The sequence below is a fragment of the Nelumbo lutea genome, chromosome 2 (assembly GCF_056320005.1).
Source record: "Nelumbo lutea isolate HS-2025 chromosome 2, American lotus-T2T, whole genome shotgun sequence".
NCBI lineage: Eukaryota > Viridiplantae > Streptophyta > Magnoliopsida > Proteales > Nelumbonaceae > Nelumbo > Nelumbo lutea.
The window spans coordinates 89,749,842-89,758,907 of record NC_142685.1 but is presented as its reverse complement, the minus strand read 5'-3'; the positions used below and the strand labels follow the sequence as shown (position 1 = coordinate 89,758,907).

General features: G+C 36.2%; 1 protein-coding gene across 9 annotated transcripts in view; it reads left to right on the top strand.

The window, feature by feature from the left end:
* Positions 1–1,187: 1,187 nt before the first annotated feature.
* Positions 1,188–9,066, top strand: part of LAF3 (Amidohydrolase family) — a 136,521-nt gene continuing 128,642 nt past the window's right edge. For 6 of the 9 annotated variants that reach the window (XR_016107346.1, XR_016107345.1, XM_088970403.1 and 3 more), the window contains exons 1-4: positions 1,188–1,657; positions 1,779–1,924; positions 3,519–3,620; positions 8,568–8,640. Coding sequence is in view for 7 of the 9 variants with exons in the window: in XM_088970403.1 (XP_088826529.1) it covers positions 1,579–1,657; positions 1,779–1,924; positions 3,519–3,620; positions 8,568–8,640 (400 nt within the window). In the remaining 2 variants the exon portion in view is untranslated. The remainder of the gene's footprint in view (positions 1,658–1,778; positions 1,925–3,518; positions 3,621–8,567; positions 8,641–9,066) is intronic. The other 3 variants (XM_088970405.1, XM_088970404.1, XM_088970401.1) reach the window with 1 other exon arrangement.

The window sequence follows — 9,066 nt, the reverse complement described above, 5'->3', positions numbered from 1 at the left end:
AAACACCTAAAATGAATCAATATAGTAAATGTTTGACATCGATGCTGTAGTTATAGCACTGATGTGTGGCTTGGAGCACCGTTTTTTAGAAAACAGTGCCTTTTTTTCGTTTAGAATCGTTGCTGCTATGTAGGATGTTTCCTCGAGCAACAACAACTTTTTTTGTTTGGTACCAATGCTCTAGGAAACGTTTTCTGCACTTCTACGTATTATCCACTACCACATCACTGCCCTGTTGGCAGCAACAAGCTGCAGCTCTAGGAAATGCCAAATTTGGCGTTGCTCCAAGCCATGCCTTCTCGATTTCCAAGGCATGGTTTGGAGCACCGTTTTTCCTACATGGCGCTGATATGGCACCGTTTTTTGGAGCAACAACAACGGTTCCAAATAAACGCATAATGAACCTAAGAGCATTTCCTGTTCCAGTACAACTTATTACGTTAAGAAAGACAATTGAAAAAAAAATAGGGAGAAAAAAAAAGCTTCCTTTAATCATTTGTTTGTTTCCTGATGAAAAGAGAGGGGTTGAAAAAATCTATTATTCCCTTCAATTTAAATTCGTGGGTTGGGCAAACCATCCAATACTTGACACATGTTGGTTCTAATCAATGAAGAGGTTCATTAATTAAGTAGGTGCTTCGGGAGAAGTCAGATAAGGCAAGGAATAGGTTCCACAGTAGTCTTATTGTTATTTTATTTGTTTTATCCAATTACAAGTGTTAACTGTTAATTCAATAAAATTGAAAAATAAAAAACATAACAAAGGGTAAAAATGGAAAGTAAAAATCAAGCTTTTAAAATAAAAAAATGATAAAGGATAAAAATGGAAAATGAAAATTAGACTTTTTAACAAAACATTGTCACCATCCTCATTTTTATAAATGGTATATATATATATATATATATATATTAAGAGGGAGTAAGATTGGAAATATGAAATCAGAGAAGGAGTAAAATTGAAAATATAAAATCAGCACTTTAAAAGAGGATAGAATTAGAAATATGAAATCAGAGAGGGGTAGAATTGAAAATGTAAAATTAGGGTATTGGATGATGAACGCTCATCCATTTCTGTTTTTATGAATGGGTAAGATAATAATCAAATACAACAATAGGTAGTAAAGTGACCCACCCTAACGACGGGGTGACTGGTATATGGTTGATGGCTCTGGACACCATTGTCACTTATCATGAGAATGAGAAAATACTCAATATTCTGCTCTGGTCCTTGCGGAGTAATTTTACCAAAAAATTGAGAAAATAGTCAATTAGCGAGAGCAAATCAGCCCCCACAATGTCCCACAGCACATCACAACACATCCCTGCCGTGTATTGTAAACAATCTCCCGATGATGTCATAATACACGGCAAAGATGTTCTGTGGGACGTTGTAGGGGGAAGTTTTGTGGGGGGCTGAGTTGAACTCAATTAGCACAAAGCAAATGGGCCCCATACTGAATATTCTGCTACGTCGAAATAAGAGTTCTGGTAAAGAGTTCGGGGGTGGGGTTAGTCAGTTAGGGAGCGAAAGATAGAAGAACAGTTGTAGGTTTGTAGTAGGCTAGCGAGTTAGCGACGATGAATCTTCTCATCCTCCTTTCAGCTTCAACTGCTCTTGTTCTTGCAGTAGTTCTGCTTCCTGTTTTGGATACAAGATGTAAGTAGAACTGCAATATCACTTATTAACCATTTCCACTGCCACCTGAATCTTCTGTTACTTCTAAAGCTGCTAACGCTTCTGAAACGACCCATTTCTGTTTCTTGGAATTCTTATGAAGGGTGGACTTTGAAATCATCTATAGTGGCGGATTTGGTTGTCACGAATGCGGTCATCTACACCAGTGATTCCTCTCTCCCATATGCCGAAGCCATGGCTGTTCGAAATGGAAGGATTCTCCGCGTCGGGAATTATTCATCTGTTCAGGTCAGCTTTAATTTCACTTTCACCATCATCGTGATTATAATGGTTATTTTGAATGATGGGTCCTTTTTTGGGTTCCAAATGCATTATGTTTCACGATTTAACTGCGAGTAGTTGAATGCTGGGTCCTTTTTTGTAGTTTGTCAAGGACTGTAAAGATTTTGTTGAATGTCTTATTACTTCTATGTTACTGTAGTCTGTAGTTCTTAATTTCTTATTGCATTTTTAGTTATCCCAAGTTCTGTTTGTTTTGCTTTCAGAAATCTTTTTAACATGGATGTTATTTGCACCGATGCCTTCTGAAGTTTCTAATGACTTGTGAGATGTTTTTTTTTTCTGTAATTTCATTAAAGGGGAGAGAATTGAGATATGGATGATTTTCTGTAATTTCATTAAAGAGGAGAGAAATGAGGTGTTTTTTTTTTCCTGAAGTTTCTAATGAATCAGAGACTTATTAGTGTCTCCGGAAGAATGGGTATCAAATCAAAAAGGTGACCTCAGGTTGTCAATATGATCCATGGGTACTGAATGCAACTGTAAAATATCACCCTCATGGTTGCGGAAAGCTCCTTGTACTCTGGAGAGCCCTGGATTCCTCAAAAAGCAACTATCAAAGTTATAACTTGACCACTCAAGGGGAAGGGGGAAGGGCAGGGTCGCTGTATAGAACCATAGGGTCTTAATGATGAGATCACTATCAACCATACCTTCACCACATTCTCAAGCAAGATATAACTAAACTTCTCTTTGGGTGAACCAAATGTGGCACCCTGATAACAACAAAGTCTATCACAGTTTCCGGAATTTTCTCTATACACGAGAGGATTCTAGAATTCCTCTCTTCCAACACCCTTCATAACATTGTCACTATCAGGCATCTCCACATAATCCTCCCAGTAATGCTTTTCTTTCAAAAAAATTATAAAAAACTAATCTTGTCATCTTAGCTTCGGAGACAATCTAACTCCAAACAAGGCTATGAAATTCTCTAAAAGATCAATAGATGAGGTAAGGACGCTCTACTAGCTAGGCAAAGATAGCACTTAAGAGATGAAAGGGACCAAAGATCTAAGGTAGGTATACGGTGTTTTGGTTGCATATAAAATGAAGGAACATAAATGATTTCCATGGAAGTTTCCATTTATGGTGTGTGTTTGTACATAAAAGGCCATGGAATATAGACAGTTACCAAAAAAAAGAGTAATAGTTGCTGATAAAAAAAGAGTTTTAATGCTGTTTTTGTTTTGGGCTCATTTGTAATCTTGTTTTTGTTTTGATGCTGCATCTCACGCCTCTGTTTGGGAAGCCTCTATTGTGTATTCTTTATTGATCTTTAATAAAATTTGTATTGTTCATAAAAAATGCCCCTAATCTTCCATCAGACATTTCCTGCAAATTCTAAAACTACATCAGTCATTTTAGTTGTAAGAAAATAACATTCCTTCTGATCTTCTTTAATAGCTCCATTTATGAAAAGAGAGTTTAAGATTCTTAATTATTTATCTTTTATCCTCATGTGACTTTCACACCGAGATGTAATTTTATAATTTGCAGATCTTAACAAAGGTTTTCTTGTGATCTATTCATGTGAATTCAGGATTTAATAGGCCATGGGACTGAAGAGTTGAATCTTCGGGGGAAGGTTGTGGTTCCAGGATTTATTGATTCTCACCTACACCTTATTTGGGGAGGTTTGCAGGTATGAAGGCACCCAATCTCTATGTTGATCATGTTTCAAATATAATTGTCATGCACAGATTTGCCTTATTTTTCCTTTTTCACTTTTCTTGTACAGATTTGCCTTTTCTGACATTCTTTTGTATAACTTGCACTTCTACCAGCAGTTTCTGAAAAAATATAACAAGGATTTTTTATTGGAATCTGGTGAAAGATTGATTAAATATGTCATTAGATACCTATATATGACCTTTGTGAAACCTTAGGAACATCTTTTTGGCATTAAAGCACTTCTACCAGCAATATTTCATGATGATCCAGTAATATCATGCTGATGGATCGATTGAGAGATATAAGGCATGTCTTGTTGCTAAGGGATATACCTAGATGTATGGGATAAATTACACTGAGACTTTTTCTCCAGTTTCTAAAATGACTTTTTGTGAGGGTTATCTCTGGTAGTGAGCAATTATTGGCCCTTTTATCACTTTTATGTTCATTCTTGAATGGTGACCTCACTAAAGAAGTATATATGTCTCTCCCCTTGGTATGTATGGTAAGGAGATGCAAGGCAAGGTATGCAAATTGAAGGAGTCACTTTATTGTTTGAAGCAATCTCCATGTGCTTGGTTTGACAGATTTAGGGTTGCTCTTGTTCAGTTCATAGTTTTCAAGGTGCCAAGGCGAGGCTAGGCGACTGGGGGGCGCCTAGTCACCTAGTCGCCTAGGCGATGGATTTCTTTTTGTTAAAAAATAGATCATAGGGTAGTTCCCTAGGTACCATAACCATATTTCTTTAATAATTATTCATGGTTTTCATAAGAAAAGTATAAATTTCATATTAAAGTATAGAAAATCAACATATTCATGAGAAGAAAAGGAAGAAGGAAAATAAAATTCAAAAAATATAGGGGCTGAACCCTTATTTTTGTTATAGGAAAAGAAGAAAATAAGAAGTATTGGTAGAAGAAGAAGAAGAAGAAGAAGAAGAAGAAGAAGAGTGGTAGAAGAACATATGGAAGAGGAAAATGTGCTGATTAGATAAAATTTTTAGTTCTTCCTTACTTATTGGTTCAGGTTTTTAAGTCTTTGAGGGTTCAATACAGCATTTAGCAATGTTTGTGTTGATTAAACCCTAATAAATAAGAAAATAATAAAAATAAATTAGTATATAAACACATAGAATGATTATTTTAGTTTAATAATGTCTATTTTATAATTATAATCTCAAAAAAGAATGAACAAAAAAGTATTTTATAGTAGGAAGTAGAACAATGTTAGGCGATTGGGCGAGGTGAGCCTCAAAGGGTGCCTTGTCACCTAGGTGTCACCTTGACAACTATGGTTCAGTTTAGATATACTTTGACTCAATCGGATCATACCCTCTTTGTTAAGAGGAGAAATACTTTGGTCACATTTCTTATTATTTATGTTAATGATATTGTTGTTACTAGTAGTGATACACAAGAAATCAATGATCTCAAGAAGTTCCTTAACTTTGAATTTTTGGATCTTCTTATTGAGATTGGGAAACTTGGTGCTAAACCTGCCTCCATCCCTATTGTTGTGAATCCTAAACTCTCAGCTGGTGACAGGGAGTGTTTTAGAGATTGTTGGGGAAGCTTCTTCTTTATATTTGTATGACTTGTCTGGACATTTCATATGCTGTTAGTGTAATAAATGCATGCTCCCAGAGACACACATATGGCTGCAGCAGAAAGGGTACTATGCCTTCCCTTCATTGCATTAAAAGAGTGGTTTGCAGATTTCCTAACCAAGGGAGTTCTAAAGGCAAAGCTTCAACATTATGTAAGCAAGTTAGGCATGATTGACATCTATGCATGCTCAACTTGAGGGGGGATGTAGTGAGAATGGGCTTAATGGGCCTTAATGGTTTTATTTCTTTTAAAGTTATGTTTAAGTTTATGTTCTTTTAGTTATGGGCCTCTTTTTGTTTATTTTATTAGTTCTTTAAGTGTTGGCCGCCCTATTAAGGGCATCTAAGGAATTGTACTGAGTTTTATTTTAGAAATAAAAGACATCTTGAGGGGACTAGAGAAGGAATCAAAACATCTTCTCCTCTCTTGCTTCCTCTTCTTCTTCCACAAGCTTTTGCTAAAACCTTCCGTTCTTCTTCCTTTCTTTTTCTTTTTCTATATTTTTTGATTCACTACAGGTGTGTTTCACAATTCATAGACTGTACCCAGTAGGTTACCTTCTACTCTAGCAATGGTGCTTGTATGATGGCCAATTTGGCAGCCTATAGGAACACCTTAGCAAGTTCAAGGACTCTCTAGGTCCATTCGCACTAGATGGGGACCTCAAGTTACGCGAGTTCTCCAAATCGCTTACTAGGCCGACTTACTCTTGGTTCATTAATTTGATAGCAAGTAGCATTGACACCTAGGAGAGTAGGAGGAGCTAGCAGAGAAGTTTGTCACCAAGTGGTTCACCTTGGAACGACGAGTGACGATGGTCGATCTAAGGAATACTGTGCAGAGATTTGAAGAAGAATTTCTTGATTATGTATTGCAATTTTGGAGGGCTACCTATGCCTACATGATGAGCATGTAACAGAGAAACTTGGTCGAGCAGTGCATCAAAGGGTGCAACCATGGTATTGCATGACTATTGAAAACCATGAGCTCCCCAGAACAAATGTCATGAATACTCAAGGATTATCTTTTGACGGAACCCAAGAAAGCCATTAAATATGGATTCAATTTCCTCATCCATTAACCCCCTAAGAAAGCCAAAGTCCTAATTCAGAGCCAAAGGGGTTCCCAAAGGTTAGAGAAAGTTTGAAAGAATCTTTTTCTTATACAAAGAGATAGAGAAAAGCAAAGGGAAAAGGTCCTTTAGAGGGATATCTCCAACCCAAATACCCTTCCAAAACCAGACAAAGTTTCTAGAACAAATGTCATACCTGACATACTTGAGAAATTGAGAAAGAACATTGTGGATGGTTTTCCAAGGTGTTCCCAAAGTAGCCCGCCTTGATATACCAACATCCCACCCGTTCTTTTAACTGCCATGAATACTTCCCACCACTTTCAGCTTGATATTATAAATGCTTTTCTTCATGGTGACTTCCAAGAAGAAGCATATATGGATCAATCTCCTGGATATGTTTCTCAAGGGGAGGTAGGGAAGGTATGTAAACTAAGGAAGTCTATTTATTGGTTGAAGCAATCACCATGAGTTTGGTTTGGTTGATTGAGCAGCGCGGTGCAATATTATGGTCTACATCAATTTGGTGTTGACAACTCAGCTTTCAGTAGAGACACGTCTTTTGAGAAGATCATTTTGGCTGTTTATGTTGATGATATAGTTATTATAGAGTGACACACAGGGAATTGGTGAGTTAAAACAATTTCTACAACACTTTCAAGCCAAAGATTTATGGTCTTTAAAGTATTTCTTGGGAATCGAAGTAGCAAGATCCAAATGGGAATTTCTATGTCACAGTGAAAATATTTTCTTGACTTGTTGGGTGAAACAGGGTTGTTAGGAGCCAAGCCAGTTGAGACTGTCATGGTCCTAATGTGAAGATGGGTGATAGTCAAAGGGAGCCATTGACTGACCCTGGAAGACACAATTGACTGGTGGAAAAACTAATCTATCTCACCATTACCTGATTTGACATTTCTTTCAATGTTGGAGTGTTAAGTCAGTTTATGAAGAACCCTGGGATTATTCACTTGGATGGTGCTATTAGGGTGTTGAGGTATCTCAAAGGTGCTCTAGGCCATGGGCTGTTATCTAAGAAATGGGGAGAGTTGGTGTTGGAAGGATATTTAGATGTAGATTGGGCAGGATCTGCATTGGATAGGAGATCTACCATAGGTAATTGCACTTTCCTAGGTAGGAATTTGATCACTTTGAAAAGTAAAAATCAAAGTGTGGTTGCCAGAAGTAGTGCTGAGGTTGAGTACAAGGTAATGGCTCTCTTCCAGGAGATTGGAGTGCCTATGTATAAGCCCATAAAGTTGTTCTGTGACAATCAAGTTGCTACACATATTGCTTCCAACCCATTTTTCATGGAAGGACTAAACAGAGAGGTTGATTTCCATTTTGTAAGAGAGTGATGCACGTGGTGAGGCTATTATCCCATATGTTAGGTCAGAGGATTAGTTAGCCAATCTCTTCACCAAAATTCGTAAGCTGCTCAAGGATGGTACATTTGTAACAAGCTGGAATTTTAGGATATTTATATTTATGCTCCAGCTTGAGGGGAGTGTTAGAATTATATGTGATGGAACAGTAATGTCTTTATTTTACTTGATCAGGGGAAGAGTTGTAATTTTACCAGTTCTTATATAATAACACAAGTTGGGTGGAACATAGAGGTATTATCTTTTGATGGAACCCAATTCTTTCTTCTCTTCTTCTTCTTCTTCTTCTTCTTCTTCTTCTCATTATTTCTGATTTCTTTTATTTTTCCTTTTGTATTTAGATTGGTTTCAAGTTGTTCTCAAGAAAGATAGACGTTGGCAAGGGACCTAGTTATCAGCTTCAGTTGGATCAAGAGATCAGCTAGTGTGTTCCCTGATGCAATGACAAAAGAGGTGGTTGGGAGAGGATATTTGTAACACAAATTGTATGACATAAGGGTTACGAAGGAAATTAAGAATAGGTGATGATGGTCAGCCTAATTTGGGGGATGCAATAGCATATCTGTATATATTAGCCATTCTTTTCTAATCTATGAAGTATCCATTAACAATAAAAAAAACTTAATTATAATGTTTTATTCCCTTGTCTTCATTACATATATTCAGTCACCAGTTAGACAGGATTTAATTAGAATATTAGAGATCTGCCTTTCTTTGTTAATTTATTCTACATTTTCTTTGATTTTATTTCTCATCTTGCATAATTTTTATTCTACCATTATTTGCACCTATTTCCTTTTTCTTTTGAAAAAAAGATGTGCACTGATTGGGTATAGGTTTGACTTTAATATCAGATGGCTCAAGTAGATCTCCACGGTGTGAATAAGAAAGATGAATTTATAAAAAAAATCAAAGAAGCTGTGAGAGGTAGATTACTAAATTTCTATGATTTATTTGTCACTACTCCATGAACAACAATAAGAAGATAAATGTATTCCTCTGTGTGATGTTTTCTAGAAGAAAGTGTTTATACCTTTAAGTAGATCTTAAAAATAAAGAAAAAGGAAGTAAAAGGTTATTCGTATGGAAATTAGATAGTAGATCTTTGTTACAATTCTTGACATTCGACATCCTTAATTAAGTTTTGCTTATCTCTTGTATGTTCCTAAACATTAAATATTATCTTAGTACTTTATACCAAGTCCATGTTCATATTTTTTTTCCTATCTATTTTAGAAATTAGAATATAAGCTTGATCCAAGTCACTTTTCATTATTGTTCTATATGTGTTATTCTATATACACGGAAAAACAATCATGCTCTACTTTGCTCCATTAGAGCTGAGTAGATTGA